Source organism: Xiphias gladius, chromosome 18 (genome assembly GCF_016859285.1).
Source record: "Xiphias gladius isolate SHS-SW01 ecotype Sanya breed wild chromosome 18, ASM1685928v1, whole genome shotgun sequence".
NCBI lineage: Eukaryota > Metazoa > Chordata > Actinopteri > Istiophoriformes > Xiphiidae > Xiphias > Xiphias gladius.
The window spans coordinates 24669150-24696314 of record NC_053417.1 but is presented as its reverse complement, the minus strand read 5'-3'; the positions used below and the strand labels follow the sequence as shown (position 1 = coordinate 24696314).

General features: G+C 42.5%; 1 protein-coding gene across 1 annotated transcript in view; it reads left to right on the top strand.

Moving 5' to 3' along the window:
* Nucleotides 1-27165, top strand: part of magi3a (membrane associated guanylate kinase, WW and PDZ domain containing 3a) — a 106240-nt gene that overhangs the window by 48715 nt on the left and 30360 nt on the right. The window contains exons 2-3 of the mRNA XM_040152933.1: nucleotides 16453-16569; nucleotides 22940-23059. Coding sequence (XP_040008867.1) covers nucleotides 16453-16569; nucleotides 22940-23059 — 237 coding nt within the window. The remainder of the gene's footprint in view (nucleotides 1-16452; nucleotides 16570-22939; nucleotides 23060-27165) is intronic.

Below are 27165 nucleotides of genomic sequence, written 5' to 3'. Positions count from 1 at the left end.
GCCAAGCAGCCAAACGCCATGTGAAAAACCTGGGGAGTCTTGATTGAATGTATGCAGTGTTGGCAGGCTGGATTTGACACAGAGTGATACAGTATAGCACAGAAGATGCAAATCTTGGATACTCTTCCACTCGCCTCCCCAGCTCTCTCTGTTTTCTACGCTTCTCCATTATTATTCTCATTCGAAAGGACCCTACAGCAAGCTGCATTCAATATGGTTTGGCGTTCCAACATTTATCCTTGCAGAATTCAATTATTGTTTTTCCCCCTTTTTGCCTTACTCTCTCACTCTCATTCGTCTGAAACCTTGAAACCGCTTTTATCATTTTTCATAACAGTGTTCCAGTATCATAAATCGGGAGCCTAGGTGCTTTTTCGCACCATGCACGGGCATGATTTTAGGGGAGGACAGATACAAGTGACATCAATCACAGGCTGGTTCATCACTTGGCTTGCCCTGAGACAATCAGCATTTACAAGAGAGCAATGCTGCTGCTGTCTCAGTTTTTAGTGTTTACAACCTTTGTCTGCTTTTCTTTTAAGGCAGGTTTTTTATCTCCTTTGTGCTTCATGAATCTGAAGGACCCTTCTCTTTGTTGTTTTCTTATCTGACCCAGGGGTAATAAAAGAAAATCTCTGTTATCTCTGTTGACAATAAGACGGCTTCATTTCAGTGACATAATGGATCTAGGTCCTTGTTTTGATACTCTCTCCTGACTTTCAGTTTAAAAACTGGGCTGTTCAGTGTTGTTCTCACCAGTCTAGTATTAATGGTTTTCAATATAAAGGATTAGAAATGTGGTTTAGTTTTTGTTATTATGTCAATCCATGAACAAGACAATTCATCATCCACTCTTGACTTACTAATTCTTCCTATAAGACACTTCGGTACTCCAGAGAAGATGAGGTCAAGTGGTCAGTATCCTCATTTGGCTGTCTTACAAGTAATAATAATAAAGTGAAATAAACCATGCATTTCACAGATCACCAGTTAGTTTCCTGTTGAGATTATTACACTTGCGTACGCCCGGGCATCCCACATACAATAAAGTTTCATTATCTTTGTGCTTTCCAAGTGTATTTGATCTAAAGATGGTGAGCGGAGTCAAAGCAACCCTGAGGACTGGAGACAATCAGTTAAAAGTCGTTTAAACGAGTGATGTCTCAATCTAGGCCAGGCGGTGTGATGAAAACTGGACTGCTGCCTCTGCCGGCTAATTGAAAATGTATTTATTGCTCGGAATTAACGCCTGCTCTTGGCTTTCCCTCCCTCCGTATTAAGAAGATTGGCTGTGAGTGTTTAACTTTGTCCGTCCACTTACAGGCGAAATGGTGAAATAAAAATCCTCATTTCCATGGGTTTGTGTCGACTTGATTAGGTGGCAGTCTTTGAAGGGGCGAAGTTTGATTTATGCACATGTGCCGGCATTTCCCAAGAAGGGCTTTGCTGGGCCCGAGCAGACCAAGACGTCGTATGATGTCAGACCATTTCAACAGAGCAAATTTAGTTTATAATTGCTTCTCTCTGTTCTTCCCACTTCACTGTTGATAGTGATTGAAATGAGGGGAGCGGTGAAGCTACAGATGTCCCTGCGTGACCTTGTGTATTTTTACAAATTTAGGACTTTTTCATGATAAACAGAGTCTCATCGAAGTATGTCCCCCTCCCCTCCTCCTCTTCGTCCCAGTCCCTTGCTTGCTACAGTATGTTAACCTGGGCAAGCTGGCACGAGGTGGGGAATGGAACAGATGTCATTATGCATGCTTATGTAGATTAGTTAATCACAGGCACCATCTGGGTGTGCTGAATGCTATTAATCCACTATTGTAATTGAAAATTAGGGGTTCTACCGCAAAAGCATGCCGTCTCTCCATTGGCCTTAATAGATTCCTTACGCCTGCCGCCTGGCAGACTTGTCATTCTCACTGAAAGCAGTGATACAGCATCGGCCCCCGAGGTGCAAAGCTATGGAAGTACACAGTTAAGACATAACTGTCGTGATGGCCATCTGTGATTACAGTGGTGCTATTTAATCTTTATGACCATTTCAAAATTGGTACAGAAGTGTAGATGCAGGAAGCACCATCTACAGTCAGGCAGTAATGGTCCAGTGTTAAATACTCTGTCCCGAGGACATAGAGTTTAAGTACAGCAAAACTCGCCTCCGCAGTTTAACCATGAATATGAATCAGTGTGTAGAGTAATTGGTAATTGAGTGATAGTGAGGCTGTTGTGGCGGAATCCAAAATGAAATATTCTCTGTAAACAGCAGCACAGCCACACACCATTTTCTACACAGTGTCAGCATTTTATCAGTCCTTGCTAAACGGGGAGTGGCCGACATTGGCTTCCAGTCGTCCTCAAAGATGACATGAATGAGAATAACTGATTGTGCTTTATAGGGATTCACCCAATCTAGCACGTCAGGCAGGAGGCAGCAACCCATCCATGAGTTTCCCACTAATGGGAAACCCTCCGCCCACGGAACAATGCCCTGCCACCGAGCCCAGTCCTCATCCTGCTGCCAGCTCTTTGCGCCTTCTCCCATTGATAATCCTGTTGAAAAATTTTCTCAGGGAAAGCGGATTATCGTGCAAAGTGGCATAAATTTCCCTGCAGTTGAATCTCACAGTTAATTAAATTTGTCATTGTTTTCGGAAATTGCTAGCATCTTTATTCTCTACACTGTCGCCGGGATGTGTGCTCTAATAAAGGGACGTCCTGTTTGAGTAATTAAGCCTGATGGATTCTCTTCACCTGGGACTTCATGTTCTTAATCTGCTCATCCACCTGAGAGTATGTGTGTGTGTGTGTGTGTCTGTATGTAACCTCCCGTAAACGGTTAATCTGTGTGTCAATTTGTGTGTTATTGCAACAAAACAAAAAAAAACGCAGCATAGCAATCCTTTGCTCCTGTTAGACTTTACAACATGATAAAATTGCACAAAAACACACACACCACACACAGTGCTGTACATTTTGTACCATTCAGGGATAGTAACCCCTCTTTAAAAACAGACACACACACTCGTGAAAAAAATGTTCTTTTTTGTGAATGACAGCCCACATCATTCACAAAAACACTGTGAATTTCAAAGTTGAAAACGTTGTGAAGTTCGAATGCCAACAAAGCATTTACAGCTGTGCCTCTCTCAGGTGGCAAGGACATAAGTTACTGTTGCTATAGTTATTTATTTCTCCATTATCAAAAACCGTGTCTTTATACTTTGTGATCTTTTGACCTTGTGTATAATAACTACCATTTTCCTCTCAGCCCTCTCTTATGAAGAAAACTCTAGCCAACACCACAACAAATTCCCACAGTACCTGCTGTCGGTCTGAAGTTTGAGGATGACAAAAATTCACGAGTAAACCAAGGACAAGGAAACCTGGTGGTATCCACTTTCATAACTCTGGTTCGTGTGTGCAGCCGTGAGGCTCTGCTGTCACACTGCTCCCTTCTCTATCCCTCGGTGCTGCCAGCGCCCAAACCTGTTTTTAATAGCACTCGACAAATAGGAGCAGGGTTGTTTTGTTGCAGAGCAAGACACACTTCTCCACGCTAAGAGATGGCAAAGCTTTCAGCTGTCAAAAGGAATCTCGAGGAGTGTGTGAGGAGAGCACAAAGGAGGCGAGGAATGCTTGCCTCTGAATTCTTTGAAGCGCACCTCCAACTCAAGCTGTGCAAGGGGGGCGTTGAAGATGGACACAAGAGTACACCCACTGCAAATGGAGCTGCCTCGAGTCTCCATCAGTGCATGCGTAAACAAACTTTTGTTTTCATCTTACCCTTTCCCTGCTTCTCATTTTCCTCTATCTCTTCCTCCCTCCCACTGCCGCAACTGTGGCAATATAACCCAGATAATTATCATTGTGTGAGTCAGTGGGAGTGAGTCTTTGTTTTGTGGTCAGGGGCGATCGTCCCCTCAAGCATTTATTGACATTTCAATATGTCTGTGAAATAATATCTCTCTGGTTCTATGTCTACATGTGTAATTTGTCAGGAGAGGTGGTGTTTGGGTATTTGAGGTTTGTGTTTTGGTTGATGCTAGTCCAATGAATTAGCCTTACTAACAGATCTGACTTGCGCCTGAGCCCCATTCTTTGGTCATAATTGAAACCACCCCGCGTTCTTTAACCTCTCAAGGGGGCGACCTATCCTTTTTGTTTGTTTGTGTGTGACTGCATGCCAGCATGAATGAGAAGCAAATCTCAGTGAGTCAGCTGGAGCCATCACACATGGAACGAATCAGTCTGACAAAATCCCAAACCCCTCGATGGAACGCTCCAGCAAGCTATCTCCCTGACATCATACTAATAACAAAGAACTATGGATCAACAGGGAGAACATTCGCCTCTATTAAATCAGTTCTGACTGGATCGGTCCCTGAGCAGCACAACACCATGACTCACCTGCTCGGGCTGGGTGTCATTACTGCCACGCTCTCCGTGTGCACTGCTCATTCCCGACAGAGGGCCCCTCACTGTATAATTTCAAGATGCTAACAACAATAAGATGTGGCTTCGCTGGGTCATCGTGACATTTTGCCGTGGATCAGACAAATGTGTATGTTTTCCCTCCAGCATGCGTATAGTCACAGTCTATAGGAAGCAGTTTGAATTCACATTCGCAGAATGGCATTTATGGGTATGTGTTACCTCGGTCTGACACTTGCCAGCCAACATATATACACAGATGGACACATGCTCCGTTCCCTCCACACACTGCAGTGTTTATATACAGGGTGTTTGCATTTTTCTCTGTCTCATAACAGCAGCGATCATACAGATGTTCATTCTGATTTGCTCCCGCCCCCATCCAGCAGGCCGTCGGCCATGTGGGAGAATTTGTCGTTAAATGTAACTAACGTCTGCTACATGCAACTGGGAGAGTAAAAATTTCAGTCATCAGAGGGGAGCCTCAAAAACAGCTTGAGGTAAATATTCAGTTGACATTCAATGGTTGTAGGGAGGTTTTGCCTCTGTTTCTCTTCATATCTGCTCTCAGGCATCTGGCTGCTAAAGCCTTTTCATCTGCTGTGAGTGACTGATGTGGCTGCCCTCTTCTCCCTGGGCATCTGCCCGGCTTATTGAGGAGCACCTTGTGTGTGCCTTCAAAGAGATAGAGATAAATCATGGACTAAATGTCAGTATCCTGGGGGCGAACAATGTCCATAGGCTTCACTAAGCTAGAGTCATAAACCCATCCTTGTGCGTATGTGCTCAGAAACCCTTGCACCATAACTCTAACCATTCTCCGCACACATGCGCACCCCCCCCCCACACACACACCCCTCTCTGTAAGAGGGATGTTATGTGCACATAGAACTGAAACGACCGAGGTCCAGCCAGCTGACTCATTTCACTGATAGGCGAGTATCCTGTTAGGCAGCCAGGGGCTCCAGCACATGATGGATGGATGTAATGTAGGAGAGTGGTTTCTTTTCATGCACACCATCCCTTCTTGACCTCATGGAGACAGACAACAGGGATTGGGTTTTGACTGTCGGTGTATGTGTGGGAGAAACAGTGGATACACCTGGGATTTGCTTTTTTTTTGTGGGGACACCACATGTTGAGGAAGTAGAGTGAAGGACAAGTCAAGGACCTCGGTAGTGACGTGTTGACTACCTGCAGAGGTTATAATAGTTAAGTACTGTATATTGACTTTTGGGCTGACTAGGCCTGTCGGGATAACTACTTTTGTTGGACAATATGTCGTCCCAGAGATAATTGCGGTAAATAATATTATTGTCATTTTAAGACAATTTTATGCCGCGGATTTAATAATATAATAGCATAATAATGCAAGTACTCTCTTTGAAAGAGCAACGACATTTTCATTCTTAAGAATGTTCGGACATTGGAATGGGAACGTGACAAAAATATAAAAATATCCTAAATAAATTAAACTTAAATAAAACCACACAATCAAAACGATAAATAAAATTGACCATTGGACTCTGTTAACAATATTTGCACTTAAATAAATATTAAACATTCCGCACATGGGTATAGAGAATCATTCATTCCTGAACAGGCCATATACTGCTGTATTGCCACTGTTTTTAAACAAAGTCAACCTATCGGCTTTTCTCGTTAATGGGCTCTCCCCTCTCATTTGGCTAAAACCCGAAATGTTCCAACACTGGAGTAATGGGGCTGCGGCTTTGAAACCAAGTTCATTTGGACTTATTCTTCCAAACTTTCTGGCTGCCATTATGCAGTCGTGGGGAAAAGTACCTATTAGCCTCGAGTAACACGTTATGTACGCTTCAACTGGTTTGCTGTCGCTGTTGCTGTGTGTGTGTGTGTGTGTGTGTGTGTGGAGGAGCTGCCTGAGCCCCGCCCACGTTGAAAATCCGACGCAGAAAGCAGACGAGAGGACAGAAGCAGCGCGACCAGAAATGACACATGTCTCAGCATATTTTTTTTCTGTTCATTCGGTTTAGGTGCTGTGAAAAACGCTTAAGTGCTATCATGTCGGCATCATGTTGATTAAAATGTTGGTGACGTTCTTATGTAAACAAACACACATGTAAACAAAACGGGCAATATGGAGGTCAGCAAAAATGATCGAGCTCGTGTCCATATATTGTACAGTAAGTCGATAACGTAATTATTATGACAGGCCTAAGTCTATGAATATTTAAGTCTGTTTTTTTATCTGTTTTCGTTAAAATGTCCTTTTATGCAAATATTTTTTTCTTGACAAACTGACAAAGGTCCACTTCATAGTTGTTCGAATAGCGCTTTTGATTGTATCACATGATCTTTCTCCGCAGATGGAGTTTGCACAGCTATCAAGAAATTTTACAGTAAATGTTGGATTTTCCATTTTTTCGTAAGCACTCCAAGGACTTCTCCTCCGTGTTGGGTTAAAGGTTGAGACAGAGATTTCATTCTTGACCTTGGAAACAGCAGTTGACCAAGTGATCGAATCTTAAGGTCCATTCATTAGCTGTTCGGGAGCCTTTTGCTCGCATCACATGATCGTCCTCAGCAGATGGATTTTTCCCAGGAAGAGTCAAGGAAAATGGAAACTTGAACAACTACAACTTCAGTGACAAAGTCCATCATCTGAGAATCATTGTGCGATATGATCAAAAGCATCAGAACAGCTACTAAATAGACCTTGTGTGAGATTGTTTGGTCAACTGCTTCTCAATAATTTCAATATTATTTACTTGTAAGACTAAAAGCATGTGTACAGTATATCCTGGGGATGTTTTTTTCATTACTTGATAGTTATTGATTCATTAGTTTAATTAGATACGAAAAATCATGACAAATGCAAAGCCTGTGAGGCCTCAAAAATGCTTACTCAATCGGACAAATAGTCCAAGAACTTCAGTCAGAATTACATAAAGCAGAAAAAAGTAAGCAAATCGTCATATTATGAAAGACCACCCAATGGTTGGTGTTTTCACTTTACAAATAACGAATCAACAAACCGATTATTCAACAACTTGTTTCAGCGCTGGTGTATGCAAATATAGCCCTGGTGTGTGCCCGTGTCAGCAGGATGCTATTTGAAGATGTGCGTGAGTCAAGGTTGGAGGCAGCATCTGGGTCAGCCCAGCAACAACAAGCCCAGCAAGAGATGCGCACATCAAATAAGCAACTGCAGCTCCTCAGGCTGTGCTTTCCAATACAATGCCTTCTGCTGGGTTTTGTGTGCCTTTTTTGAAGGGAGTCTTACGCACACACACGCAAAGCCACACAATCACGCAACGCCGCATGTCCAGAGTTGGGGAACAGAGCAAATGCCTCACCGTCATTGTCTGTCCCATGTTAAATTTGTCTTGTGTACTTTTCATAACAGCAAATACTCAGTTATAATTTAATGTCACCATCTCATTAAATTTTCAACCGCTGATATATAGCAGTGTCACTTGTATGTGTTTTCAGAACTCTCATCATCCTTTTTTTTTTTTTTTTTGAAATTGTTGGAAATGTTTGTGTGTTCACGTTCATGTGTGTTTCGGTGTGGGGGGTGGGGGGTGGTAGAGAGACTTTGGTGTCCCTTGGGGTTCTCTTTGATGCATCGGGCGGCATATTGTCAGTGACAGCCCAAGTTATTGAGGCTAAGGGCGCATTACTTTCCTTGCTCTGCAGAACCGTAATCCACAGGGTTGCAGAAGCTCCCGCTGTTCTGGAGCGTTCCAGTGAGTGAGAAATCAAACTGGTGCAACTGGTCTTTGGATCTTCACACAACTTGAGGAAGAGTGGGCTTTGTCTATTTCCTATCACACTTTCCTCTTACTAAAATGGCCCCTAAAATACGGTAAAACCCTGCTGTTAATGTGATCATTTAATTAAAATGTAGCGTAGTTTAGTGTCTTTCATCTAGTGCTCTGTTTAAATCCTTCCATCTACTGTATCTCCATATCGTTCCTCTCACTCCGATCCTTCAATAATACGCTGATTTATCTCTAAACGTGTCGCTTCTCCCATTCTCTTTGATCCACTGATGACAATGAAACCATTTCTGTCCTTGTCCATACGATGGGATGCAAAGATCACTCTTTATCATGGAGATGAGGGGGAAAAGATTGTTCCACTCTTTGATCCCTCTTTCTCATTCTGTCTCCGTGGAAGCAGTCATGGGTGTGAGTGCACATGTATGTTCACGTGCAGTGTAAGTGGGTATTTGTGTGTGTGTCTGTGTGTGTGTGTGTGTGTGTGTGTGTGTGAGAGCTCCTCTTTCTTCTCTGCATCCCATCCAGACGGCCTCCACACAACAGATCAGCCAGATGAACAATGGGGCGAGGAGAGATTGGGCTCGGAGACCGAAGTGATCATGTACACACACAGATAGCCACACTCCTCCCCCTAAACTCTGCTGCATTATGTTAGCATTTTTATCCCATCATTTTATCTTGTCTGTATGCTTCACGGGGGAGCTAACCTTGCTGTTAGAGGTTTAGAGCTCTGCTTTTTAGAGTGGATTAGAGCTGCTGGGACATTGGTGCCCAGAGATGAAAGAGAAACCAGTAGCTATAAAGACAGGTGCAAAAGCCTGAAGATACCTTGTTAAATATCTGGCCTTTTTTCATCCTCTCTCCCATGCCTTCTCTCCCTCTGCTTAACTTTTTGGTCTACTGCATGGTTGTAATTCATGGTTCTGTACTGAACCACACACTGTTCAGAATGGCAAACAGAACATGCTATAGAGGTGGTCAGTCCATGAGTGAAGTGAATCATCAATGTCACTGACAAACCTTTAGTTATTGTCGGCTTACTGAGAGACAACACTCCCTCCACCCCGCCATTGGGGATTCATCAACTGGGCACCATGGATATCTTTAGCAAATTTTTACGGTAATTCACTCAGTAGTTGAGGAGAAATGACACTCAGAAGCACAAATGAAATCATCCTCATGTTGCGGACCTAGAGGAAAAGTCAGTTAGTTTTCAGACAGAAAGTCAGAACAGTTTCTCCTTTAGGCCCCTCACTACTGTGGTGGTGGTGGTGGAAGAGTCAGTTGAGCTACACTAGACCCAACAGACTGCAGGGCAGATAGCATTGCTTGGGGAAGCAGCTGGACATGGATACTGGGCAAAGGAGAGGTTAATGTCATGATCTGTCAGTCTGCTCCACATCACAGGATGCGGATGGGGGGGGGTAGTTGCTCAGGATGACTACAGGGTGGTCGTGACTGTTCTTTCGCCTCCATGCCCCATCTAAGACAGTGGACAGACAAGACAAAGAAGTCCCGACCCTAGCTGTATTTCAGCTTTTTGGTAATTGTCTTCCTCTAAGCCACAATAGGCTTAGAAAGGACAATTACAAGGTCGTTTCTCACTGTCTGGAAAAAGAAAATGCTGGATACTTTTGATACAGGCTGTAACACAGAGACTGGGGAGAACATGGTACCTTGAATTAAAGGATAATTCCAGTAATTTTCAACCCAGTGTATTTCCCATAAATATGGCTATTGTGGCACTGTGCGTTGGGCTAGGTAGTAAGTTAGCACAATCCATAGAGCCACAATAGCCACATTTATGGGAAATGCACTGGGATGAAAAATACTGGAATTATCCTTTAATGTGAACTCACCTCTTTTTGCGATAATTTATTGCACCCACCTACACACTGGCTGGTTGCTCTGGAGTTGTGAGACTGTATACACCATACTCCATATATCAACAGAATAGGTGTGCACTATTAAAGGAGCCAAGAATGCACTAAACCAGTCTTATCTCAAACGTGTAAGTAATGGATATTTAGTACAGTCAGCCAACAATAGCAGGGAAGCCATATGGAGCCAAGAATATATTTCTGAATGCTGAGTGCTTTGGGACACCATCTGTGTCTATCGTCAAATGCGCTGATGATTATCACATTGACTTTAATAAGCCCACAACATTCCGCCTGCATGCAATGTTTAGCAAGACCATTCCTTTCAATTACCTGCTAAAAGAGTTGATTGTGCTATTCTGTCAAAGGTGCAGGTATGACGTCATTGTTCTTGTGGCACAACAAGCTCAAAATAGTATCATGAAGAGACAGCTCTCCTCTAGCACTACATCCCTTTCTTTGTTATTGATAGGAATTTGATCCTTACCAGTCAATAATTCTGCAAATGTTGAAAACTTTTGATTTAAAATTGCTGAAGACAAAGGTTTTTCAACATGGCAAAGATACAATTCGGAAAAGAGGGTGTTGTATTAAGAGGTTTTCAGCCTGGTCATTAGCCGTTTTATAGCCAAGATACCCAACTTGTGCAGACTGACCTTGTGTTAAGATACGGTGCCACTAATTGGATTTCAAGAAGGATATACTGTACGGGAAAAGGGGGACTGGAGACATTGATATCCTCCATGTAACATTTTTCATCCCACAGCCCACCTCCATCCACAATTAATCTCCTGGGCTCTGAAGGCACTAATTGCGTTCACACTGACTCCTTTTTGCCAGCCAATTACAGCTCACAGCTTAAACAGTGGTTGTAAGAGTAACAGAGCTTGTCTCAGTAAGGAAAACACTCCACACCTCTCCCGTTTTGACGGGAAGGGTTTAAGGGAAGGTTGTACTTCCACCACTATCACTTTCAGTGACCATGAGCAAGGGTTCGGGGAATGAGACCAATGGCGGTGGAACCCAACATGTCTGCTGCTCTTTGGAGAAAAAACATGTTGTGCCAGAATTGTTGTTTTTATATGTCTCTATGACATTTTACGGAGATGTGATTTTATTTTAAGCGAAGAAAGCGGGGTCCCCTTAGACCCAGACAAACTGTTAATTCTCTCTGTCTGCCTATCACACAGAATGAGGCAGGACATAATGTTGCCATGAGTTGCCAAATGAGCCTAACAAGGTGGTAATTAGCAGATGGCGGGGGCTTTTCTTGCTGTTTCCGGAGCTGCGCAACTGTCAGAGAATTGCCTCGTTAGACGCCCACTGACACCCCTGCTGGTGACATCTCTGCATTGCTTCCACTCTCATTTAGGAGAAGTGCCTTGCCTACACAATCCCATTGATATTTAACTGACTGTTTACTGGCTGCCTGGATAAATATCTCTACTACTGGGCAATTGATTTGGCCCTGGTTAAATGAGGTCACGCTGGTGTGCAAAGACATGAGCCAAGCTGCAGGGATTTAGGAGAAGACAGGTCTTTTTGCATTTGGCAGAATGGTTCTTGTGCCAAATTCATGCAGTACTAAGAGGGACAGTTTCTGAGTGCTCAGTATTTAGTGGGCAAGCTTATTTGCTAAAAATTTGCTGCATTTCAATGTTTCTCTCCTTGACAGATATGTTACATTTTTGTTAATTTCGTCAAAATTCTAGCTTATGAGCATGATTAGGAGCATGGTTCTATAGATGGCAATGTTGGTTGGTTGGTCGGTCTACCACCTCAGTTGAGACTGAAATATCTCAGCAACTATTAGATGGATTGCAATGAAACTTCCTACAGATATTCATGGTCCCCAGAAGATGAAGCCTACTGGCTATGGTGATTCCCTGAATTTTCTCTAGTGCCACCATGGGGTTCTTATTTATCTGTTTGAGCGAAATGTCTCATTAACTACTGGATGGCTTGCCACGAAATTTGGTGCACACATCTATGTCCACCTCAAGATGAACTGTAATAACTTTGTATTTAGTGCTAATTATCGAATGTTAGCAATGCTAACCAGTCGGTGAACATGGTAAACATTATACCTGCTAAACATCAGCGTGTTAGCGTTGTCATTGTGAGCATGTTAGCATGCTGACCTTAGCATTTAGCTCAAAGCACCACTTCGCCCACGTAGAACCTTGCAGTGCCGCTAATATAGCTTTAGAATATTTGACTTGGTTTCTCTCAGTTTTTCTGTAATTTGGCCAATAAATCCGAAGCTCATATAAAGCCAAGTCAAATAAGCCAAATATCTGTCCACATTTTAAAGGCTTTGATGTGCTCCATGCTGCTAAACCTTTTATTATAAAGCTTGTCAGACTGAAGCTCTTATCTGGTCTTCTGGCTCTGAAACAACTTGACTCTCAGTGAAAGACTTCTTGCAAAACACTTCAGTACTTTTGACATCAGTTACTGAAAATGACAGATGGTGAGGTGAGCTGAGAGTAGCAGTTTCCCATGGCAGATACCAAAATGTAAGTGTCCTGGGGGGGGGGTTGTGTGTGATGGGCAGCAGCATGTGGTTGGTTTTCATTTCTGTGTGTGTGATGAAGAGAGACAAAGAAAGAAAGTGGGTGTTTACAGTATGTTTTTTTTATTCTGCAGATGTTTTATTATTGATCTAAGTAAGGCATCTCTTCCTCAATATGTCTAGATACTGAAAAGTAATAGCAGATTTAGACAGAACCACAGGATAGTTTGGTTTTTATTGGCCTTTATCTGCACTAATCTAAGAGGCAGAAGACAGGCAGATGCAGCCTGCGGTGGAGTCTGCTTTCAAGTGATGCACAGATCGCTTGAAAGCAGAGGCTTGTGACACGAGAGAAAACCAGGGGTTAAGTGGCTAGCATTGGAAGAAAGAAAAAAGGGGAGATGCAGGGATGGTAGATAACTATTCAGAAAGTGATCTCAAACATAGGTGTGAGTAGCCCTGTGGAGATATGCCAAAGCTGATGAATCTCCACAGCAAGGGAAGCAAAGAGTCAGAGGCACCGTCAGAGATGGAGCGATAGAATAATGATGAAAGGGCAGGAGGAGAGAGTTTGTTCCCATGCATCATCATTACTCCTTTCTGCAAACATCCCCCGCTCCCTCCACCCTGCCCTCGCTCGCTCCCTCTGTTTTTAATGAATCTCCATCCTTGAACTGCAGTCCCCCTTTTCCCCACCATCTCCCCCCTGTATGAGAGAGTGTCTAATAGCCAGATGAAAAGGCACAAAGGCTTCCATTGTGTCCCACATGCCTCATACTACCAGCCTGGCAGGCCAGTGATGCGCTGCCTTGTAACCTAGCGGGAAGCCGAGAGTCGCAACTCCCTCCCTTTCTCTTTTCTCTCTGTCTCTGGAGATATGATGTAGCACGCTAACACAACCTGACAGGCGGGCCACAAAGACTACCCTGTTGGAAGCACTTGAGTGGGAGTTTGCTTTGGGCAAGGGAGGTGATTTGCATGTGTTTGTGTGTGTGTGTGTGTGTGTGTGTGTGTGTGTGTGTGTGTTTGTGTGTGTATTACAGAGAGAGAGAGAGAGAGAGAGATTGATTTTGTTCACCCAGAGGACTAGCTACCCTTCCCTGCAGGAATCCTGTGGTAACAATTAGTACCTTTCATTGTCCATACAAAAACCAGTTGATCTTTGAAGGCAGTGTGTGAAAATGGATCCAGGGTGGCATTCCCGAGCATGAAGAAAAAGCCCTGGTGGAGGCGGAATCACTCCCATCCCCTTTAACATGGGAGGGAATGGGATGTATATTGTTTGCGTGTGTTTTTTTTTGTTTTTGATGTCTCATAGCTTCTGGGAACGTGGACCGCAGGCTTGTGGCTGTCAAGTTACGATGCGTAGCCAGACCCAGCTTTCGTATCCTTGACACAGATTCCTCACACCCATTGCGCCAGTAAAAAGTCTATAGTGTTACATAATAGAGAGCCGTGCTTCTCTTGGCCCCGGCCCTCACTTGTACCTCTGCCATGCCGCAGTTACTGGACCTTTTCAACTTAAGTAAAGCAGCAGGCACACGCAAAGTGACTAGAGGCCTCGAAATTCCAAAATCACTTGAATTATCAGCTTGTGTGTGTGTGTGTGTGTGTGTGTGTGCCTTTATTGCTTACACCCAGTAAGCAAGAAACTCAAATCGCCCTCATCAAAAATATTTTCAACACCACTTTTGGTAGATGCGAAGAGGGGGGAGAATCAACCCCCTTAACCAGCCAACATAATGCTTCTGATCTACAGTCCCAGCGGTAGCCGTTCGATCCCGTCAGGGGCTGGATAAGAGAGCTTCATTTGATTTACTATAGGTTTGAATTAGGTAGGCTGTAGTTTTTAATGCCCCAGCAACCAGATCTATATTTCAGTATGAAAATAGATGATGAAAATGAATCTGATTTAATAAATATGTTCAAGTTTCAGAGTAGAACTCTTGTAGAGCGTGGGGTACTTAGGCATCCCTGCACTTTAAAATTCTCATTCCTTTCACTGTGGGAATATTTCTTTTTTTCTATTTCTGTTACTTTGCAATATGATTATTTTTTATTCAGTTTCTGTCCGCCAATTGCTAGTATACAGAACCCTTCCACTCGCTTCAAAGAGAATCCTTTTCGTGTGTGTAGGCCTGTCACAATAATTACGTTATCAACATATCACACAATATATGGACATGACCTTGTTCATTTTTGCTGACCTCGGTATTGCCTGTTGTGTTTACATGCATGTTTATGCCAGAATTACCAGCAGGGTTTTCACTACCATTATGAGACTCGGGTGTCGCACTTAAGCATTTTTCCCAGCACCTAAACTGAATGAACAGAAAAAAAAATTTGCTGAGACACATTTTGCCGTCATTTCCGGTCGCGCTGCTTTTGTGGGGCGGGGCTCAGACAGCTTATCCACGCGTGCAGACACAGACACACACAAACATAACAACAGCCACAGTGAAGATAACATGTTACTCGAGGCTAATAGGTGTTTTTCCTGACGGTCAAATGAGCGTAGTTTCAAAACCGCACTACATTTCTACAATGTGGGAACATTCGGGGTTTAAGCCAAATGAGAGATGAGAACCCGTTAATGCGAATGAGCTGGTAGGTTGACTTTGCTTAAAAACAGTGGCAATACAACAGTATAATGACTGACTCTATACACCAAATGGTTAATATTTATTTAAGTGCAAATTTTTGTTAAAAGAGCCCAAAAGTCCATTTTATTTATTGTTTTGGTTGTGGGGTTTTATTTATGTTTAATTTATGTAGGATATTTTAATGTTTTTTTTTACTTTCCATTTCCAACGTCTGAATATTCTTAAGAATTAAAAGTTCATTGCTCTTTGAAAGGGTGCACTTGCATTATTATGCTATTATATTGTCATTACATCTGTGGCATAAAATGGTCTTAAAATGACAATAATATCATTTGTCACAATTCTTTTTTGGACAAGACATCGTCCAACAAAATTGGTTATTATGACAGACCTTTATGTGTGTCTGTGAGAGTGTTTATATATTTGAACAGATTCAAATGGAGTTGAAAAATATTTCATATGGAAATCAAAGCAAGTCTGCAATGACTTGTGTGCAGTTGGTCAGTGAAGTGTTAAAAATAAGAGGTGTTTGGTCTAAATTGTGTACTATGATAAAACAGTCATCTGAAGATTAGCAGCTTAACAGCTTGCAGAATTAGTGTCACAATGGGAAAAATCATTTATTTACTATCTCTGTAGGTGTCTTGCTGGGAGAGGTGTATTATCTTACTGACTGATGTTCCTTTGCGGTACCTTAATGCAAATCTCGATTGGAGTTTGACATTACTCACAGCCTTGGTTTCCGCTTGATCTTAATTAGTCAACATTTGCCGACCCGGAGAAGATCTACGGGATTTTAAGGCTTGCGTCAGAGACTGTGGCAGACATTGATAGCAAGCATTAACGCATCTTGGCCTTGCAGAGCTGTGGTTGAGACCACACAAAAGAGAAAAAGCAAATGTAGAACATGAAAGCAGACTTTGCTGAGGTACATTACATGTATTGTTAGCTGTGATAACTGTCAGAACAACTCCAATGTGGTGTTTTATGTAGATAGTAGACCCCAGTTCTAACTACCTCTTTCTGCGTGAGCTAAACTTTGTACTTCCTGCTAAGCAGCTTTGAGGCAAAATAACCTTTTGGTCATATCTCACAGCCCTCATTGTTATGAATTTGTATTTCAGAGTGTCATTTAATTGTCTCAGAATGAAATCATCAGAGTCAGTGTCTTGTGAATGAGCACCATGTGGATGCCCTCCTACGTCATTTAATTGTTGGACTGACCCAGATTTCTCTTTCCTTTCCCGTAGGTAAGGTGTTGAATACAGATCTGCGTCACTACCTCAGTCTGCAGTTTCAGAAGGGCTCCCTGGACCATAAGCTCCAGCAGGTGATCAGGGACAACCTGTACCTGCGTACCATTCCCTGTGAGTAGCTTCCACAGCCTTGGGCACCTCCAGGCTCCTCTCCCTGCCTGGGCTCTGCTTGCTGTCCTCTGACCCCTCCATATTGAGCCTGGTCTGTCATCATCTGTAGAACTACTTGCCCCATCCTACTTCTTACTTGACTGTATTTCCTATGCCTAAAAAGAAATCCCCCTTTAACTTAATTTTCTACTCCTTTGCTCCTCAGTTCAACAGATAGTATGATTTTCTGATTCATGAGGACTGAAAAACTTTGCACTTCACACTTTATAATCTCAGTATAATTAATAAAAGCACCCAGTCAGGCTTAATGTAACTCTGATGTCCAAGGAAAACCTGAGTAGACTTTGATATGGAATGCTAACATTATGTACCATGAGGAAAATATGCTTTACAGAGCTTATACAAAAGAAACTGTATTGGAATCAAGGGGTATTACACACTGTCTCGGTTCGTATGTTTAATTTAACGGAAATAAGTTTTCGAACTGAATATATGAAGTATTGAATTGAGGAAGATAATCACTTTTCAGTTTCTGGTTATAGTCAGACCTTGGTTATCTTACAATTAAAGGTGTGAAATGATTTAGTTTATATACCCGAGTGATTCTAAAATGGACAACCAGGCCAACAGGCGTAAATGAAAGAGCAGCTGCAATTCTCCGGGCTGCACAGCTGAGTTAAAAAACATTCTTTTGCCATTCGCCACTGCCCCAGACATCGTTTATTATCTGTGTAACTCTCAGTTAGCATTTGAGAACCTCTTATTTCTGATATTTCGCTTGGATGGAAAGCCATTTTAAAATCTAATTTGAAGGTGCATTTAATGTTAATAAAGCAGTAATGATTCACTGGAGATAATGACATAATCAGCAGGACTTTCGAGTTTCTCATCTTGCTGAACAAAGCTTCCCATCTGCTGTCAGTGAAACGTCTGAAACGGTTTACCGCCTAAAACACTACATGAAGCCTCAGTGCTCCATAGCTGTTTAGTTACAGTGTACAGAGTTAAATCCACCAACATCTCAGTCTCTCACAGATCAGTTGTTGTGCTCAATTTTCTCCTATCATCTCAAATTAGATCACACTTGTTAAAACATTATTTTCCAATTTTACCCAGTTCTTCACATTTGAGTCTACTTTAGCAAGTCATCATGGAAGATATAAAAACTCGGGCCATGCAAGCGAGACATCGCAGTCTGGCTTCAGCGGCTCAGCATATGGACCCCGTCCACTCTGCTCATGCGAGCCCGTGCCAGTGAGCCGCAGTGACCCTGCGAGGAGCCTAAATGCCCACTGCAGCATGATGTCTGCGCTCATTACAGCAGCCCGAGTGGCATCTCAGAGTGAGAGGAGCATGACTTCCTTCTTCCCCTACGCACAGTGAGGCTTCATTAAGTGTCACTCTTGCCTGCTACGAAAGATGACAAGAGTTCAAGACAGTGGCAGGGGTTCAGGGCACCACACAGTACTTGAAGCTTGGCTAACTCCCAACCCCGCCCATCCCCACTGCCAGCTAATGTTCTCCTTCCCCGGGCATTAATATCCGCCCAGGCACCGCAGTCAGCTCCACGAGTTTCATCGCAAGAAAATGAAAATGAAAATGGCTCCTTTTACGTTTTTAAGCAACTGAGACAAAAGACGGAATGTAGCTTTGCAGTGATTGGGAAATAATCACTTAAAAGTGAATTGTAAACATTGCCTACAACATCAGATACAGTTTTGCCTTATGTATTTCGTATAAAGATTCCATTTACACAGTGCCCTATAAATCTCATAAAGTCAGTCCAGTGAGCCTCAAGAAATAAATGGAGGTGTTACAAGGTCAAACACAGCAAGTGCCAGCAATTGGAACAAGATTTTTTTTTTTTTTTTTTCTGTTTTCACATTGCCTCGAACATCATGCTCCTCTTTGTGCGTTGTAATCTCGACATGTTACAGAAGAAATGACAGAATATTTTTTCTGAACAAGTGTCATTCTTTACTTAGTATTAATCAGTGTTTATTTTCACCTCGGATTAATACAGAAGTAAGATTCTGTAGTAATGAAATGGTAGCAATGCACCATTTGCCCCACTGTCATGATTCAAATGGCTCACATCTTTTGGATGGCAAAATTACATCCGTGCATAGTGACTGCCTGGGATACTGACCCTATGCAGGAAGTACTCAGATTCCGTTGTTTTGTCTTTGAACTTCCTGTCTACACCAGATGTGGGAATGTGTCGCTTTGTTTAGGATAGCATCTGCTTCTTGCGGTCTGGCCAATTTTACAACATCACGAATGGTTGAAAGCCCTGTCAGAGCTGGAAGAAACTGAGAGACTTTCTTCTACCGCAGTCTTGTAAACAACATCTACTATGTACATATGTGTCAGCGCCAATGAGATTGTTCTGCACGGTGCTTGGATCAGCAGGTCATGTTACCGTCATAATAGTCATGATTGTCATTTCTGTTTTACAAATGTGTATATATACTGCATATACTGTAGATATAGACGGGTGACAAATGAAAGGAAAAGCCTGAATAAATGAGTGGAGAAACGCAACGAATGCAGATGCTTCCACCCAGGTGCACTGCATGATACAATTAAGCAATTAATGTCTAATCATGCTCTGTGGCAGGTATAAAAATGCAGGCAAGATGGCAAGAGGAAAATGACGTGAAGTGACTTTGAAAGAGGGTTCCTTGTTGGGGCGTGGATGGCAGGAGCTTCAGTCTCAAAGACTGCTCAACCGGCTGGTGTTTCAATAGGAACAGTGCCTAAAGTGACACCTGCATTTAGATCTACGGGAAAGATGTCAGTATATAGGGTCGGAAATTGTGGTCGAGAGCGTGCATTTGATGACCATGGTGCTCATGCATTACTGTGATATGTAAGGAGAAACATAGGAGCAACTCTTCCTCAGGTGACTCGGGAGATTGTCAGTGCAGGACTTGATCAGACTGCGTCAGCAAGAACAGTCGACGATTACATAGCGAGGGATATTATAGTAGGGTTGCAGTGCATAAACCCCTCATTACAAAGATGAATGCAAATTTGAGAGTTCAGAGGTACATAAACCATAGGCACTGGGCTAGAGAGAAGTGGAAAAAAGTTATGAGCCATCCTTCACCATATTCTCAACAGGTGGGCGAGTGCATGTGTGGCGGACACCAGTAGGAACGGTACAGGCCTGAATGCCTGACCCCTACAGTGAGGGGATCTGCTGGCTCTGTTATGCTGTTGGGGGGCATTTTGCTGGCATGGTTTGGGTCCACTTGTCCCCTTAGAGGGAAGGGTCACTGCCAATCCATGCAAAGTTGTTCTGAGTGATCACCTTTATTCTGTGATGAAACGTTTTCTATGCCGTTGCCTTCACGGTCACCAGATTTCGACCCAGTCGAACACCTATGGGAGATTTTGGACCAATGTGTTAGACAGCGCTCTCCACCACCATCATCAAAACACCAAATGAGGGAAAAAATATTTTGGAAGAATGGTGTCCATCCCCCCAGTAGAGTTCCAGAGACTTGACCCAACACCTTACTAAAAATCAATGTTTAGTAATGCGTCAAAGCAAAAATTTGCTGATTTAGTAATTGACGAATCCAAATAATGTAAATAACATGCATCATTGCACTGATTTTGAGCTTCTTGCTCTTAAAATCTTTCACCATAGAAACATTAAGCTATTACTGCAACACAAAGTAAGCTTGTTGGGCTAATTGTTCACTATCTAAAGCCATAATTAAGCACCAAAGATGGTCTTTTTAGTCTTATATACAGTATGCATTAGATGCGGTAATGTCAGGCCCTATGCATGCTTCATAAAGACTTTTGACTTGCGTTTGCTAGTGACAGTGAAGGTCGATATGGTTGCTTCTCTTCAAGACAGTGTGATTCACTGCGTGTTCATGAGATATTAGAGCCAACATTCAACACTACCTCTTGTTCTCCCAGAGGTTTGAAGTTACCCGATCTGGTATCCGTCGGTATAGTTTATTGTTTTATTGTTTCCCTCTCTGTCTTATTTCTTTTCTGTTGTTCAGCTGCAATTAGCATCTGGCAGCTTTGTTGGTAAATGCTTGTCACTTGGCTCCTGGTGCCTCACTGAGTGGGTGTTCAACCTGCTAGGAGGGAAACACACAATATACTGTAGTTCAACACCTAACACTGGAGAGCTAGATTTTGTTTTTGAGCCACAATACCCCCTATATACGTTTTTTATTTTTCATTTGCTTTGGTTTGACGCTTTCGTCCTGTATTCTTTTCATGTTGCTGTTTCATCTCTTCAAAGAGAAGCTCGAAAGGAAACACACTCAAGATGGAAGTCAGAACAGTGTGTTCCTTTTCCAGTGAGAAATGGCAGCAAATTTCCTCTTTTCTTTTCTTCAAAGCTCCTTATCCCAGCGCTCCCTCTCAGATAACAGTTAGAGTTCTAGTTTCAACAGTCTCTGTTCACTGTTCATCCATAGCTGGGGTGTAAACGTACTCTCCCCTCACAGCTGCCCAGGTGTGGAGACTGAAGAGATGCTTTGCTTTGTGGATTCACCCATCTAGAACACATCAGCGCAGATCCACAGTCTTTGCTTTCCCCTTTCCTTTAGTCCGCTGTGACCTTCTTGTCTTTTTAAATTCACCTCTTGCATTTATTTTACAGCCACACTTGAGGCATCAGATGATAAAATAACATTTACAAAGGCACATGATGGTGTGAGGAGATTTAAACTGTCAAGGTGGGAAAACTGATCCAACTTGTCTGAGAATTGTCAGGTAAGGTAGCTGAATAAACAATAAAAAGCTAAATACCCACATTTCCCTATTCCTTCTTCCAAGAACAAGCTCATATTTCCTCCTTTTGTGGCTTCGCTGGTCTCCTCTGATTGCTCTGTTTGACTGAATAAAAGATGGTCTTTGCAATAGAGTAAGTTGTTTCAGATGTGATGGCTCATACTGCAGTCAGGATGGATGTTGACACAGAAAGATTCCTGTCAGAAAGGTTCCTGTTAAAATCCCCTGTAACTACAGCACAGCCAGATACCAGAGCAGTTAAGCTGAGGTTCTGTAAAAGCTCTGATTACATCTAAGATGACGGTAAGCAGAGTCGGCATGTTAGGGAACGTATAGTCATTTTCATAACAATATGTTCTTAATGTCTCACAGATGAGAGCATCAACGAGGCAAAACATGACACTTTTTGTATCTAGCTGAAGCAGTTATGGCAGGTTGTTATTTGATGGCTGTAACTTTACAGGAGCTGGAAATGCAATGTAGAGCTTGACTTTTGGAAAAGCAGCGTGTTGTAGGAAGAAAAAAAGATTAAATAAAAAGTTAGTATTTTAAAAAGAAGGAGAAAATGGGAAAATAAAGCAGCTGGAACCCCTTGAACTTATATTGCAAATGCCGCTTCAGGATCATTTCAGACATAAAGACACCAACCTTGACCAAAACCACCGGCGCGCAGGAGTCAATACACTGTCAAACATGTCACACTGATTTTTACTCCCGTGACCTTAGAGAGTTTAGGCTGCTTTTATGAATGCGAACAAATCTTTCCCGATCCTTGGAACAAGTGTGTAAGGCTGTAATCTGCAATGTTATTGAGGGCCTGGATGGTGACGGTGCTCCGGGGACAAAAGTTTACAGGATTATTCCAAGAGTTCACAAATTCATTTATTGTGTTTATTGCGAATAGGATGTCCCAGAAAACGGTTTGGCATAAACAACATTTTTAGTTGAGCAGCATTATGCTGACACGTCACCACTATACATTTATCTTTAATAATTGTACTCCATTATGTTGCCATGGAAACGACACTGTGCGTGGGATTCTAAGGAGAAATTACTTTGTGAATGAATACATGGCAGATAGAAAAGCAGCGCAATTATTCAACAAATGTGCAGAAGGTCAGCGGTGAAGTTAGAACCTCATCCATTTGTGTACTTGGTGCACATCTAACTAAAGCCGTCTTCTCTACTTCTCTTCACTTTATTTATTGCATTGATATTGTGTATAATTTTTTCCTAAAGGAATAAAAGTGGTGCAGTTGTACAGAGAAGTAAAAGTAAAAGTGTGCAATTAAAATCCTGTTCATGATCATTATCATCAGTTACACTTCCTGTGTGTTCTGGCAGCTGTGCTGCTCCGTGGAGGATATCTTTTCTCTGTCTCATATTTGAATAATGAATTTGTTGCTTTGTGGTCCCCGCTCTGTTGACTATTCATGATGTAGATACACATTCTCCCCCGAGTGCCGTATTTGGACTAGAATCGCATCCCTGTGGGCATGTTGGAAACAGTGTCACTTTTCAGCTCCTCCCCCCATCAGTGAATAGCACGTTCCACTTGTTTGGATGTTCCCTCTGTCTTAAACTGTGTCATTGTTGGCAGGTACCACTCGGCAGCCCAGGGAGGGGGAAGTTCCGGGCGTGGACTACAATTTCATCAGTGTGGGGGAGTTCCGTGAGCTGGAAGAAAGTGGATTGCTGCTGGAGAGTGGCACCTATGATGGTATGTCTCAGACACAGCACGTTGTACACAGCCATGTAAAGGAGTGTGCATAGACTTTACTGACTGTGAAATCTGGCGAATTTACTGTTTACTTTATCTACATGGAATAACTTTCCCCACCTTGCACTTAAGGCGAGATATCGAATGCTCGGTCACATTCTATGTCTTGTTTCGCTCAATCTTTTAAAATAATATATTTTGTGATCCAAATCATTAAATCATAACTTATTTATTTTTGGTGAATCCCATCTGTTCATGTTGTGATTTCTTTGCTTTTTTTTTTTTTTTTTTTTCCAGTTGGGGTTGGTGATGGGATTTTAGGTTCTCATTTGTATTCTGGTTCATGTGGTTTGGACCAGGGGGGGAAAAAAACAAAAACAAACTTACCTTTTCGGTTCTGGTCTGTCTCATGTTCACATTGTCTTTTTGCAAAAGAGCCAAGAGCAGTAGACATGAAGCCATATGGACGTATAGCTGACTAATTTATTGGACAGTTTTGATAACGGTCATCCTCCATTATCACCCCTACATGGATCAACATGTGGAAATCAAATTATGGTGACTGAGGGCAAGTCATGCACCGCTTACTGCCTTGTACGTGTATATTTATATGCTCACAAAGAGCTCACCAAGAAATAAACTGAGCATTATGAGCGTTATCAGCCAAGACTGCAACTTCATCTTGACCCGAAGAATTGTCTCGCCACAATAAAATGGGCGGTTAGTTACTTTTTGATCGCTACGCTTCTCTTACTTTTTAAGGAGGAACTGCCAAAATACATAGAGTTGGACATAAACGCAACGCTACTTTTTTTTGTAACTCCTTTTCACTTTCTGATGTATCAGTAAAACCACCATACTCGTGATGATGCACATACATGTTACCTTGGTTACCAAATGATTTTTACACAGTTCTCAGATAGTTTTGAGAGTAGATTTTTTTTCTTCTTCTTTTTTTTTTTTTTTTTTTAAATCGGTGGTCTTGAAATCTAATATCTGCTGTCATGAAATCCTGGGGTTGGTTGGTTTTGCTGACCACAAACATACCGCACCACCTTGGACCGGACCAGAGCTCAGTTGACAGCTTTTACACCAGCCTAAACAAGCAAACCTAAACAGGCAAATGCCACAGAGTCCGTGTGACGCCGCACCAAACAGGTTAGGTGTGAAAGCCCTCTTAGAGATGGGGTAGATAAGAGAAAAACTTACGTTCTGCAGAATGAAGGGTGACTAGAGAAACAGAATATTAAGTTCTCAGTACGGTACATCGTCCCAGTCCATCCTGGAGACATGACTGCAGCTGAGGGTGAATCCCTGAGCTGATATAATATATCCCCAGGTGAAAAGAACTCCACCCTTCTCCTTTACGCTCAGTGTGGGAAACGTGTCTCTCGCCTGCCCTCTGTCCCACATCCGACCCTGGTCCCAGAAAAGCAGTCGGCGGGATGAATAATGGATCTGCTCTGCCCCTACCTGCATACTGTAACAAAGCTGAATGTGTATTGAAGGCACAGATTCAGAAACCCTCAGGAAGTTAATTATTAATGCCCAGGCGTTCGACCTCTGAGGCTCCACAGATAAACTGTGGAAATCCTTACACAAACAAACACGGATCTACAGACAGACGCACCTGAATGCAGGAAAATAGAGGGAGAGATATTTAATGAATGATTGCCCCATGGCGAGTTTTTCACTGAATGAAAATCTGTTGTTAGTTGCTACAGCCATTATGCTGTAGATTGTAAAAATTTGTCTTGAGGGTGGATTCACACAGAAAGGAAGTTTTTAAATTTGTAATAACATTTCCAAGCATTCGAGTGGGGTAAGGAAGGAATGCGACACGATTGCGGTAGTTGGTGGTGAAAAAAATTTGAAAACAGTTTCTCCTTTGTGTAGATGCTGTGTTACAACTTTATATCAAAAAGACTCTTTATTTTATTATGTTACGGGTGTACTATTCCCACTTTTTATGCCCCCTGTTGTTTTACTGTGTTTTTTTTATTGTTCCTATGCTGCCTTGCTGTAAAAAGAATTTCCCCCTTGTGGGACAAGCTCTGAACTGAGCTGAACATTGAGAGTCAAGGGCTCAGGGAAAACCGCACTACATTCCTGCCCACTTTTTCATTTGGGGTCTACAATTATTCATCTCACTTTCCCCCTCTTGTGACACGAGTAACTTATTAAGTGCGCTTTGGAGTTCTCTGTCCGAATCGAGGCCTTAAAATATATGTGAGTCGTTGAATGGAAAGATCGACCCCGGGCAGCCCTGTTCACCGCCGTGACCAGTCCTGCAGACCTGTGAACAACAGGGGCCACGATTAATCTGTAACCAAGAGTGACACACTCTCCCACTGCTCCGCTCGAGCCAATATCCGAGACAATGAGCTTTTCACAGATTGGTAGTGATATCGCTCACCAGTATTAGAAAGTTATTGCAGAAGGCCATTATTATGAAAATAGTTAACCAGGCATAAAAGTGGAAAATTTTGTGTGTTTATGAGATCATTCCTCAGCATTAATCCATTACATTCTCAACTCTAAACAGTCTTGCTCTCTGCATTCCGAGCAGGTCTTAGCAGCAAAGTTGACTCAACCATTGGTGGATGAGGACGTTTAAACAGCACAAAAACAAAGACATGGTTTGCCAGTTTTTGTTTTACAGAATGAAGAAAATGTGTCAGGGTGTGAGTAATGCTTGTTACCTTGGCTGTGCTGCGACTCTCAAGAATTGGATTTGCTTGTGCGCGCGAGAGTGTGCGCATGTATGTGAATTAGGGCATATCCAGTTTTCTACCCCTCGCTGTGGATGGTAAAGAAGAAAAAAACCAGTGGTATGAATCATTCATGAGGGAGCTGAAATGGACAAGTGAAATTCAAGAAAGGCAGATGTTGGAAATCAAAGTCAGCAACAGAAGGCCTAGTAAAGTAGTTGATAAAAAGATTCAATCAGAAATGCGGCATCGTGTGAGTATTTAGTATGTATTCCATATGCCAGAGAATCTCGTTATACTGCACCGAGAGCTTTCTTTTCTAGTTGTCTAATACAAGGCCAGTATAGATCAGATTTAGAAGAGCCCTTACTGAGGCTCTTATAGTTGTGGAGCTCCATTAGGCTGGATAGATGCACGGCTCCATCTCATGTTTGCAAACACGATTGCCATGGGAAACAACCTTGATTTACATGTTTGAGGTTTAGGGTAGTGCCGTGGATCAGCGGCCTGCTGTGAGGATGAAGTGGAAATATAAAGTACTGCAGAATGGCACACCACAAGTGAAGCATAAAAGGCCTCGAACATAGAAAAAAGTTTTCTTTTGAGTGTTTGTAGTTGTAGAACTTCTAGGGGCCAATTTGACAGGGGATGAAGATTGATGATATCCCTTTTTGTGCAACACAAAGTTCATTTCCCTTGACAATCATGGACTTTACTATAAAAAAAAAAGACCACTTACCATCCCCTTGTTTTTGCTGGACCACATTTCCTACGATCATTTTATTATAGGGTCTTTTTTTTTGGTATTACCGGCTTTGTGAAGTTCTGAGGCAAAGCTGCATGGCTTTGAATTAGATAGACACAGGGCAACGGGCCAGAAGTCACAGAGGGGAGAGGGTGCAAAGGTGCTATGCTAGCAACATCTGCCCACCCCTAGGAACTGGCAGAAGAGAGGCCTGGAAGATTAAGAAGCACCTCAGCCCTTAGGGACTGCACTACTGATAAAGGAGTCGGAGTAGTGTTGTTCTTCGTTGCGTTCCCAAATAACATAAGAGAACAAAAAATAGCTGGAACAGAAAGTGGAAGAACAAAAGATGGAGAGCTAATTGTAAGACGGGTTAGGATGGACGAGAGCAGCCCAATAAGAAAAAAGGGGAAGAAAGTAAAGATAGGAATGTGTGTGAGTTATAAAGGGGGTCACTACACAGGCTGAGATGAACATAAACTTTAAAGGAAGTTTATTTATGAGAGGAAGGTCACCATTGTGAAGCCATGCACCACACACACACACACACACACACACACACACACGAGCACAGGGAGTAGAGGAATGCAGGGTTGACAAGGTTGGCTTGTGAAGTGTCGGCCTCCATGCCAAGCAGCACCCGAGCTCCG